Source organism: Pleurodeles waltl, chromosome 7 (genome assembly GCF_031143425.1).
Source record: "Pleurodeles waltl isolate 20211129_DDA chromosome 7, aPleWal1.hap1.20221129, whole genome shotgun sequence".
In the NCBI taxonomy this organism is placed as follows: Eukaryota; Metazoa; Chordata; class Amphibia; order Caudata; family Salamandridae; genus Pleurodeles; species Pleurodeles waltl.
In genome coordinates this window covers 49,024,670-49,037,287 of record NC_090446.1, presented here as the reverse complement: position 1 = coordinate 49,037,287, position 12,618 = coordinate 49,024,670, and the positions used below count along the sequence as shown (strand labels likewise).

Here is a 12,618-nt window from a genome sequence, read left to right as displayed (position 1 = left end):
GCGCCTAGTACACTCAAGGTGCATCACATGGCATTTTCACATATAATTGCCAATAAGCTCAAGATCGTGATTTAAATCTGTTGGCTTCCTCCTTTTTACCTAACTCTCCTGTGAGGCAAGTCTCATTGTATTTGAGGTGTGTAAAGAACTTAGTTTCAGATGATCACCTTGCTCATCAACTTCAGCATTCTATGATTTACGGGGATCCCTTTCTTTCCCAAGATGATGACTGCCCTTTAAATCGTCTTAATAGTTTGAATTTGTTTCATAAGGTTTTGGAGTTGAGATTAATAGCTTCCAATGATATTGACCTGATAAAATGTCTTCTAAACACATCAATGGTTTATCGTTTCATGAATCAACAGTGTTATTTGTCTCAGCTTTGGTTGTGGCTCAAGTTATAAAGTTTAAAGATGCTTTTTGTAAGATGTGCATAGATATCTTTCCATCTCCTCAGGTCTCATGGGAAGTAGTGCAAGAATGTGTTGTGGTCCTAGGTCTCAGTATATTTTTATCAACATTTCTAAAATCTCAAGCCAGAAATTTCATGTCAGCAAAGTGGGGTCATACAGGTGTTTGAAAAACCAGTGTTTTGAAATTATGTGGATAATGGGGACTGTGAACCGTGGGCTTGGCTCCCTAGGGTCTTGCATGCAGTCTGATGTTAAGAGCACTTCCTGGCCATTATGTAGCTGGAACATTGCAAGCCTAAAACAATTTTTCATCTGCCCTAACCTTTTCTCTCGTTTTAACTCCTTTTGATCATTTGTTTTCAGGAAGCTTGGGTGTGCTAGAATGTTGATATAAATTGTATTAAGGTCTTTTCTGTTCCAGCAATTCTTTCAACAAAGAGTCATGCTAATTGGGAGTCTACATATATTGCTGAAATTAGCAATTAGATGGAGGATGCTAAGAGTGATGTTTTTCTGCACTATTTGCATAGTTGATATATGTTTCCTTTGTGGACACAAAAGATAGGCTCTTAGGATATCTTATCTGTAACGTTTACTTAACCCTTAACTGCAATTTTAAAAATGTCTTGTTACAACTGCAGGATGCAATTTTAAATGCTGAGAGTTCATTTCCAAATCCTATTTTATTTATTTTGGGGAATTTTAATGCTAGAATGTCATCAAATTCCATAAGATTAACAGCCTTTCTGAGCAGTGGCATATCAAAACATGAGGGGGTGCCCCTTGCAAGATATGCTGAAGCCCCCTTCCCACACTCACATCAGTAGGGGCTGAGGAGGCCCCCTCCATTGTGGAAAAACCTACCCCCTCCCCCACACCGCAGGTGCTGCGAGGACCTCTCTTACTGCCCTGTTTCTGAGCTGGATGCCCTTTGGGATGTAGCAGTGCCAATACTTCATAACAAAAAGAAGGATAAGCAGGCCAAGATTGTATTAAAATGGAGACTGGAATTAAACTTGGTGGTGATCAATGGCAGGTTTAACAATCATGTGGCAGATAACATCTCTTGGCATTGTGAAGCTTCAAAAGCTTTGTTGGACTATGCATTCATTCATTATATTGATTCTAACATAGTATCTAGTATACAAATGTGTAATAGATATTGGAGTGACCACTGTCAGTTACCCAGAGCTTTCTACTTGCTAAATTATTTAGGCCCATATTTATAAAATTTGTGCGCCGTATTTGCTTCACTTTTTTGACCCAAAAGTGTCGCAAACTTACAAAATACAATTCTATTTTGTACGTTTGTGCGGCTTTCGCGTCAAGAAATGACGGCAAATGAGGCGGTAAAAAAGTATAAATATGGGCCTTAGTAGACCTTAGTGGGTACATGGTGTGACAAATGCCTTTCAACTAGGATGTTAGCCTGGGTCCGGCAAAGGACCTCCATCCGATTGGATTTTAGGGAGGGTTGCTCAACGGTGGACAACATACTAGCACTGAAGATGATAACAGAAAATTATGTGAAGATAAAACAATTCAAACTACAAGTGGCATTTGTAGATTTTAGTAAAGCATTTGATAAAGTTGATCGTCCACAGTTATGGTGAACTCCGGATTTTTTGTTGAGTCCGTTAATGATTTTAAATACTGATGACTGGTTAAGAGTTTTATTAGGTTCAAGATCTGAATTTACATCTGAAATTCTGGTCCAAAACAGGTAAAAACAAGGATGCATTTTAGCCAATTTGCAATTTCCCTCATACCTTCCTGATTTTCATCAATGTATCAATAAAGTTAATTCATATTTCCCAAAGTAGGGTTCAAAAACATTTTCCTTGCTAATGTGGATGATTTAATTTTGAAGACTCATGCATTCCACTCTTGTTGCTAAGGTATAACTCACTGGTATGCTGGGTCTACACAATGTACCTGTACCACCCCCTCCTTCAGTGCCCAGAAGGATTATCAGATCATTCCCTACCCTAAACCAGGCATAATTGTGACCCGACATTGCAAGAAAGCACCATACACTCTCATTCTCCTACACTGCATTGTCTGTGAAAGAGGAACATTTACAGATGAGCGAACTGCATAACATGTTTGTCCCACAGGAAGAAAAAGTACCAGCAAGAGTTCCTTACTGTTTTTTTCAGTTTCTTATGGTGCACAAAAAGTGCCAGGTTCACTGGGGAGACAAATTGTTTAACAGCTGGAGGTCTCATGGATAGACAGTGAGACACAATGAAATGGCTACTAGCAGGAACTCAGGCATAACAGAACTAAGCCATGACTACCCTTAAAATGTACCTCTTACCCCTCTGCGCCCCATCACCTCACACCCCCCCCACCCCCCACCACCACTTGCACCTTGCAAATTCCATTTTCACTGAAATGGCACAGTCTGTGTAATTTCTGGGCTCACAACAAGAACTAAAGACAAGGCCATATATAAGTGTACTGTGCTCTTGTGCACTCTCATTCATGTGACCTCAGCAATATGATACTGACATAATTTCCAGGCTACAAACACTTTAACTTGTCCCAAAATGTGACCTACTTTGTACATTCAATCCTTACCCAAAAAACCTAGGGCAATTGTGATGAGGAAGAAAAAGAAGAAACCAGCTCCAGAAATTTGTATCACTTTTCGGTGCCAAGGGGGACACTGAGGGACATCTGTAAGATTTAAGAAGTGTGATAGAGAATTAGACAGATAATACCAAAGAGATCAAAATAGGCATCATATGAAACAAACAAGCAGTAGCAGTGGCAAATAAATGATTTTCTAGACAACATAACTAACATCCACACAGGAAAGCCCACTTAAGATAAAGTTCAAAGTACAAACTAAGAAGGTTTGTTAACAGGTAAGAATCAATGGAAAAGGCAAACAGGCAATGGTTATTCAATCATTTTGTAACACTCAAAATGCAAATAATTGTAGAACCTGAATTCTAACCTAGTCAGAACCCAGCGCACATGATGGTCCAGCACAAGGCAAATTCAAATTAAATGGCATTTGCCATAACGATTGCTCAGTAAAGGCTGGGGTCAGTAAAATAAAAAATAACTGTAGAATGGTAAACAAACTAACATGGAGTCGGCTCTCAAAGACGGCCGAAGAAGCCCTCGTTTGTGTCCTACAGTTTTCATACATTTTTAGGCACAGTAACTGTACCGTGACTGTGGTCTCATGAAGAAAGTGGCATATTACTACAGAATAGTAAAAGAGAAAACACATTACATAAACAATTTCCTTTTAATCTACATCTATTGAAAAATGTTGTATTATGCCATGCAATTGGAAAAAGGGACATTTAATTTAAATTATATATAGCTTCTCCGTTTAGCCAAATGAAGTGGCCAATAATTGTAAGTAGTTGTAAATCTGTTCTCTCCAGGAACATCAAGAACAGAAAATAATACATTTTATACCTGATACAGTTCTAGCAGAACAACAGAAGTGACTGCTTTTTGTACCTTAATAAAAGGTTTGAAGAACACAATTGAACGTCCTCGGTGCCAGGCAGGAAAGAGTTGCATGCTCTGCTGTTCTGCATCAGGTAGTATTAGAATGTGAAATTCGAAAACATGGCTAGGCCTGGTTTGGTGAACTTAACACTTTTGTCACATTAAACACAGTAAAAACATTGCATTTGTGACTCCCTAGTATTAGTAATTTAAGCGCAGAAACGTTGCTTGTATAATCTAATTCTATAACTTCTTTGGGGGTTTACATTTAGACAAAAAATATGTAATGTTTTATTTACACTCCATGGGCAATATCAGAACTTAGCATAGCGCCTGTTTAGCAACAGAATAATTGGTAGGATGGCCTACCACTCATCACACCTGGAAGTGAAGACTGGTTGGAGATATGAGAGATCAACTTACCCTGCACAAGAGACATACTGATGTTACCACCATGGCTATAAGCATTTAGGCTCCCAGAGCTCATAATCAGGTGAAAATGTACTGAGCTACAAAAAATATAGGGAGAAATATGGAGATTGGTGGATGGCTCACCAGCCTTCCTTGTCAGCAGAGGCTCTAGAATCCACTCACTTGGTTGTGGACACCCTGGCAGACTTAGAGATTGGCAGAGATCTCTGTGCCATCCACAGAGCTGCTTCGGTGGTGGCCTCCTTGTAAGCATTGATCTGCTATCGAACAGGTGCCATCTTTGGTCAACCTTCCCAGCAAAGCTTTATTCTTTAAAAAAAAAAAAAACCCAAAGCATTATTTAAAAAAAAGAAAACAAAATACATGTCCAGAGGGGTCTGCAACACACGAAACAAAATAAATGACCCACCTGGACATGCTTGCATTTGCGAAACTCTAAATAACCCATATAAAGGTTATTTCAGCAACAAATGCAAGGGTGTGGGTTTGAAAGAGGGTGAATTGCATGCCATTTGGACAGTTTGCCAGACAGCAGGATTTACAGGTATTTGTCCAAGAAATAAAATCTTAAACTTTTCACAATAGGCTCAGTGATCATTTGACGGTTTGCTAAAAAACATGTCTCTTGTGCAAAATGTCTCATGTGCACATCCAGTTGCACCAGGTTGATGTAGTCATACTAGCAAGCTGTAGCAAGCTGCAGCTTTTTGACCCTTAGCTCACAACTTTATGGGACAGATTTACAAGAAAGTGGTGCATCAGCTGTGACATGCCACTTTTCTGCACCCTCCCGTCATAATTTATGATGCTATTGTGGTACTTAGCAGGATTAACGCCATGAATAATGGTGCTAATCCTGCAAAGTAAAGAGAGGCCCATTTAAAGTAATAGGCACGTCATTTTAAAGCCTGCTCTGAGGGGCACCTTCTTGCACAAAAACAACCACAAGAGGTGTTTTCCTCTTTCTATGTGTGCTGCAGAATGCAGCACACATAGAAAGAGGAAACAACAGGGAGAAATAAAGATATTTCTCCCCGTTGTGTCACTCTTACGCCACCCCTGCGGTGGCATAGGATTCTGACGCATTCCCAGACATGTAAATCTGGGAATGCATCAGAATCTTTCAGGTTTTGTGGGTGTTGCATGGGAAGACCCCAAGCAACACCCATAGAACGCCCATTTCATGCAGTGTTATGCGTGAAAGGGGTCCATAGTTACAAGTCCGTGAAAAGCCATGCAAGGTGGCTTTGTGTGATCTTGTAAATATGGGCTGGCATACTGCACCACAGGATAGTAAAAATAAATGACTCTCTGGTGGTGCAATGTCTCATAAATGAGTTCCATGGTATCTCATCTATTGGATTGCAATCTGATACCAACACTTTACAAAAACACCATATAAAAACATAGGGGCACATTTAAAAGCTACTAGCGCCATTCTAATTCCACACTAGTGTAATTTTTTTTAAGCTAATGTCGCGTTAGAAGGCGGAAAAATGCTGCACCATATTTACACAGTGGATCAATGCAGGCATTGCGCCACTTTGTAACCCTTTGCTCTACATTATGCCTGCGCTAGGCATAATGTATGCAAAGGGGGCGTTCCCCCATTATTGGGGCCTAAAAAATGTCACAAGGAAATCTCAGAGATTTCCCTGTGCCGGTTTTTGGCACTTTTTAACACCAGGTCAAAAAAGGCGTTAAAAGGAGGCTCCCGTTGTTTTCAATTGGCCTCTGTGCTTTGCAGGATTAGTGTCAGAATTGTTGACACTAATCCTGCAAAGCGCCAGGCTAGCATAAACAAGTCTGACGCTAGTTCTCTAACTAACACCCTGGTGCGTCATATTTTAAATCCGACGCACACATGGTGGCGTTAGGGGGCATGAAGGGGCACAAGAAATGTGCAGCACCATTTTTCTTAAATACTTAAATATGCCCCCTAGTACTTTTTGTGAAGGTAGCATTTCAAATGATTGGTCAACCTTGCCTAATATTAGAGCAATTGTATGTAGTCTGGAATTCTAATTTCACACTAAGGAAGATTTATTTGCTAGAATGCAGTGCAGCAACCAAAGTTGATGTGCTGTGTTTCATGAAGATGAGCAAGTAGGGCAGGGTCATTTCTACTAAAATGTGGCATTGTTTGTCTCTCCTCCTGTGCAGGTGCACTTTAGGCTGCTTTGCACCATGCACATAGTGTTGCAACGTAGTGCAAGGGTATGGGCGTGAGAGCTGTCATAGGCTTTGTACTAGAAGGACACCCTTCGTACAAACTACTTCCATGTTTGCATATGTGCTGTGCTGTAACAGCACGCAAGCAAAGTTACAAAAGTTTGGAGAAAAGAAAACTTTTCTCCAACTTTACATCCTGGAGCATAACATCCTGGAGCAGGCATACATTCTTTGGACAAAGCCCTGTCCACATTGTTTAGTATGTAGGGCTTATCATCAAACACCATGGATGCTTGAATGAGAACACCCATGTACTATACATGGGATGTCCCTTCATGCAAAATAGCACAAGTTACCAAACATCTCATCTTTGTGTTACTTTAAGGTTACTTTGCAGCATAAATCAGGATGTACGCTGGAAGATTTTGCCCAAATCAAGCCTCTGCCTCAGTTTGCATGATTGTTTGTGATGCTACACTGCTGTAAAGGCTTGCTAAATCTGGCACCAAATGTTTAGGCAATGTGACATTATAATGGTACTCTTTTTGCCTTGGAAAGTAAATGAGTTTTCAACAGCACAGAGTGTAGTTGTTATGCAGTTTTGAATTGCATCCATTGACTCTTATTTGTGTTGATACATTGTGGTGTACAACAACACATCAAAAGCTACCAAATTCAACCTAATTTAGTTATGAGGTATTTATAATGTCTATAAAAAGATGTTGCGATATTCTGCCGGAAACAGTACGCTTGAGAGTATCTGTGGCTTAGAGCAAATACTGTTCCTTGAAACCAGAGGATGTGGGTTTGAACGAGGTAGAAGCACTTGATGAGCTTTGCACTTAACAAACAATTATGATTCATTGTGAGTGTTTCCACCACAACTGCGTTTGACAAATATTTTCATGAACCGTGAATGTTGATGCTTGTGGTCCCAAATGAAGGGGTCATTGCCCTGCAAATGTTGGGGTAATAGTAAGGCATGACATCCAGGAGTTATTTAGGATGAGCCATCTGTTTTTAAACATTAATACTTCAACAATTGACTTAAACCTATTCAGTGTTTCACAATAATTTGCCCAAGCAGAACTTTCCTAATAACTTGAATTGACCTGTATGAATTAATTATCGCTTGCAATAAACAAGGAGGGCCTGATTTAGAATTTGGCAGATGGGTTAGTCCGTCACAAATGTGATGGATCTCCTGTTCGCCGAAGCACGATTTTCTTAGGACATAATGGACCGTAATATGGCCAATGGGACATCTGTCAAATTTGGATGGAGTAACCTCATCTACCAAACTCTAAATCAGGCAGAGTGTTTTTTATTCCTCAGTATAGAATACTGTATTGCACAATTACAAAGTCAATATGTGTGATTTTTGAAGAGTGCCTACGGACATGCAAAAAAGACACACAACACGTATACCACCAAAATACCTAAAACAATACATTTACAGACCAACAGTGACCGCCACGCACACACATACACCAGCACATATGTAGGCGCCCATGGACACTCAAGCTGTGGGAACGACTATAAAACCATTGTTTATAAAAAATTAGCATAACCAAGAGCATTCAGACCAGACAATTCCTCATCTCGATTTGCAATGTGCTTAATGTTCTGTGCAAACAGAACAGACCATCAGAAAAATTTCCAAATTTTCTCCATGCAAGAGACATGTTAAATGATCACACTTTTGATTTGTTTCAAAGTGACACCTCAACTACTTAGAAAGGTAATGGCACCATTGGTGAGTCTCACACAGAAGACATAATTCTACATATGTAGCACTAATACAAACGGTTGTTAATCAAATCTGTACATCATTCCTGTGCCGTTCATCCCACCATATCCCCACTCCTCATTTCTCTCTCATTTCTCATCCCTCACGTCTTATCTCTTATCCATCACCCCTTATTCCTTATCCATCATTTATTGTTCATCATAGATCATTCCTCATCCATCATTGATTGTTCCTCATAGAATCATTCCTCATCCATCATTGATTGTTCCTCATCGATCATTCCTTTTCCATCATTCCTCTTCCATTATTGATCATTCTTCATAGATCATTCACCATCCAGTATTGATTGTTCCTCATAGATCATTTCTCAACCTTTATTCCTCTTCTACCATGCATCATTCCTCATCCCTCACCGATCATTCCTCACCCTTCTTCCATCATGTGTCCTATATCATTCCTCATTCTTCATCTATCATCTATTTCTCCACATCCATCATGCTTCATACCTCATTCCTCATGAACGAATTATGTATGAAGTGATTCCCCACCCTTGTAAAGGGATTTGTATCCTCATTACATCATTCATACATGGGGTTGGGCTCAGTGGTATTTTACTGTGTGTTAATATTTTCATGATGTTATTATAGCACTAGTGATATGTTTTCTTAAAGAGTGCTATGTTGCTGAGTGTGGTTTGCTATGGTAATGTCCCAGTCACAGCTGATTTAGATTAACTTCCAGAATATTCCATGGATAGATAGATGGAGATTCATTTACTCACTATTGAGTGATGAGAATTTCATTGAGAAGTTTGAACACCTTTTTAACATATTCTTTGACCTAAATCTTAAATATGGTACTGCAATGCCCTTTATCTGGAATGCATTTAAGGCAACAGCTAGAGGTTTTATTATTGACCACGTTGCAACTAAAAATAGAAAGAACATATAGAATCCTCTACTTTATTAAAACAAATTAAAACCCTTGACCAAGACTATTTTTCGTATAACCAGAAAAAACACTTTAGCTTTACTTAATTGAGGCCACTTTTAAATTTAATGATCAATCAGTTAAAAGTGCATGACACTAAAAGTTAACAAGAAGGCTGGTAAACTATTAGTCAACTACCTAAAAGTTCATAAGCAAAAATCTAAAGTAAATATCATCACCAAGGTGCATGGCAATAGATATTGCATTGATTCCAAGATTTTAGAATTTTTCACAGATGTTTATAATCAATTGTACACTCCATTACACTCTACCTCAGAAGAAGCAAAAGGTACTTACTTTAACCCCATTCTCAAAGCTCAAGATCATGCAGTTGATCTTTCTTCTCTGGATGCAGACATATCGATTGATGAGATTAAGGCAGCAATTGCAAAATTGCCTACTGAGAAAACTCCTGGGCTGATCGTTTCTCAGTTGAGTTTTAATCTGATTTTTCACAGATCTTAGTTCCAAAGTTGTTGCGCCCTATTTAATATTTTCTTTCAATAAACAATGCAAAAGGCATATTTCTTGGTGCTATGCTTTGTTTAATTACTAAAAAGGACAAGGACTTGTGCTTTTGTGGGAATTATAGATCCATTTCCTTCATAAGTACAGATTACAAGATCTTTGAGATGATATTTCCTCTGTGCAGTATTCATATTCTTTCAGATTGAATTGGCATAAATTAGTCTGGCTTTGTAAAGGGTAAATGGTATGTACACTGAGGCCAACTCTCGAACTTTCTCTAAATCTTAATTATTGGCATCCAAAGCTTCTTCCTCAATTGCGACCATAAGATTGGATGCATGAAAAGCCTTTGATCATGTTAGTTGGGATTTTATTATCTAATCATTAAGGTGTCATGGCTTTTGGCCTCACATTTTTAAATACATTAATTTACTTTACTCAGCACCTACACCCTCTATTTTTGTTAATGGCTTGCAATCCTCCCATTTTATTTCCCACAGAGGCATTTGACAGTATTGCCCTATATCTTATCTACTTGTTATACTGTCTTTGGAACTTTTGGGGGGAATAAATTCATTGATTTTTCAAATTCTCGGGTTACAAATTTACTGATTTTGCTGATGATATTTTACTTTTTATGTCTGACCCTTAGAACACCATTCCCAAATTGTTTCATGTGTTGATGGAATACTCTGATTTATTGTATATAAATTAAATATGTAAATTAAATATCAATAAATCAGAGGTTCCACCTCTTAACAAACACTGTTTGAAAGAGATACATAAAGATTTTGGCTTTAGATGGAATTCTAAACATAACAAATGCCTAGGCATTTTATATATTAATTTCATTAAAGACTATATGAATATTATGTCAAACAAAACATGTTCTCGTTATCTAAAATATGGTCACCTTTATTTTTATCATTGTGGGGTAGACTAAACACCATCAAAGTGATGTTGTTACCTTATACTCATTTTTATTTATCAATGCATCCTGTACATGAATAGATTGCTAATACATTTGATATGTAACAAGAGAAAAGCATGTATATCATCTTTCAAGCTTTAACATCCCAGAAGGCTAGGGAGTGTTAAATTTCCCAGTTTTACAAAGTATCATTCTGCTTTTACTCTTCATCAGATGACACAAATTCATGCTCCACTCTGTGGCACAAATTGGAACGCTCCCTACTCATACCCTTTTCAGTCAGAGACATGGATTACATTTCATACACTCCTAAGTCTTTTTCCTCACCTAATATCACTTATACTATATCATTAGCAAACCCCATACTTGCACACTTGTTTTTGATTCTGGTTAGTTTTAAGCATTCCTCTAAATGTACAATAAAAACATCAAAATAAGTAATAGTTGACACTTTTGGATGCACAAAGGAATTATAACAATATGGGAGCTCTTTTCTAATGGAAATCTCCTTGCATTTTCATGGACTATAAAATAAATGTAATATACCCTTATCTCAAACCAGCAAACATGAGCAACTAAAAGTAATTCTTTCACTTCACAACTCTCTTCTCCTTCATCAATTGCAAGTCCCAACTCTCAAGCCTCAAATTATTCTAATACTTTTTTCACTGACCTGAGTGCTTCCTACATATACATGAATCTCAAGAAGGTTTCTGATGATAGACCAAAGACTATTGTGGATGTACAATGGGAAACTGATTTTCAACAAGCTTTCTCTATTCAAATCTGGAACAAAATGTGTTCTGAAATTCAACCCATGTCTCTCACTGCTAGTATAACACAAACATTATTCTATTTATATAATAGACTACGCTGCACCCCACTTCTTTTTACAGGTTTAACTTATCAACAGATATCAAATGTAAGTCTTGTCATTGTGTAAAGAGTGATATATTGCATATTGTTTTGATTTCCACATCTGCTTGCCTCCTGGTTACAAGTTTGGAATAAGGTAACTGATGAGTGGTCCATAAATGCACCATTCAATAGGCTAGATATTTTTTGGTATGAATCCTTACAGACTCAGCACACTGATTTCATGGATGTGAAATTTGTCAATTTACTTCTTGCTATTGCATTACAAATTAGTATGTCTAGTGGAAATAATACTACCAATATCACACTTGTTAGGTGGTGGAATATGCTACATTATAATCATAGACTTGAGCAGTAAATGTAACATCCACACAGCTCATGATTGAATGTCATGTGATATGTATGCCACCTACGTCCTTCCGCTCAAGACAATCTGTTAATTCGTCTGACATAAATATTGTCTTAGAACCTCCATGACTACATTTTTATAATTAATAGGCTTCTTAAGTATTATATTATGATTGGACTTGTTTCTGCTTATTTATATTTCTTATATTTTAACTCTTCTCTTTTTCTTTCCATTTCTCAACCATTTCTTTTCCATCGTTTCTCTCATTTTTAGCCCCTTTTTTTCTCTTTTTCATTTTCTCTATCCTGCTTACTTTTCTTAAAAAACAACAACAAATGTTATTTGTTCTTCTTTCACAGTTGGTATAGTATCATACTTTTGCACTTTGTATGCACCATTTTACTGTTTTATATTTTCTGCTTATTTCAACTCACATTTTTTTTCCCATTGGTGCTCACTGGGATTAAATCACTTTGCAATAAATTGTATTATGTGACCTAATTTCAATAAAGCATTTTTATATTTAATAATAATAATGTTAGCATGATGAAAGGCTAACAGGGCACAATTGAATGGTCTTTTTGAACTGACAAAGGAAGGTTGAAAGAAAGACAGCTTTTTGAACCAATGACCTTTAGATGTCTAAGTGGTGCACCTTAGAAATACGGACCACATGTACTGTTATTCCATTCCCATAATTTGTTGCAAATTATGCACTAACCTTTTACGAATGGAATACAATTTTGTAAACCAACCTATA

The 12,618-nt window shown here is 37.7% G+C and overlaps 1 protein-coding gene across 1 annotated transcript in view; it reads right to left on the bottom strand.

The window, feature by feature from the left end:
- LOC138303607 (killer cell lectin-like receptor subfamily B member 1B allele C) overlaps window positions 1–12,618 on the bottom strand; it is a 110,632-nt gene that overhangs the window by 84,526 nt on the left and 13,488 nt on the right. The window contains exon 2 of the mRNA XM_069242899.1: window positions 2,997–3,095. Within this exon, the coding sequence (XP_069099000.1) occupies window positions 2,997–3,095 (99 nt within the window). The remainder of the gene's footprint in view (window positions 1–2,996; window positions 3,096–12,618) is intronic.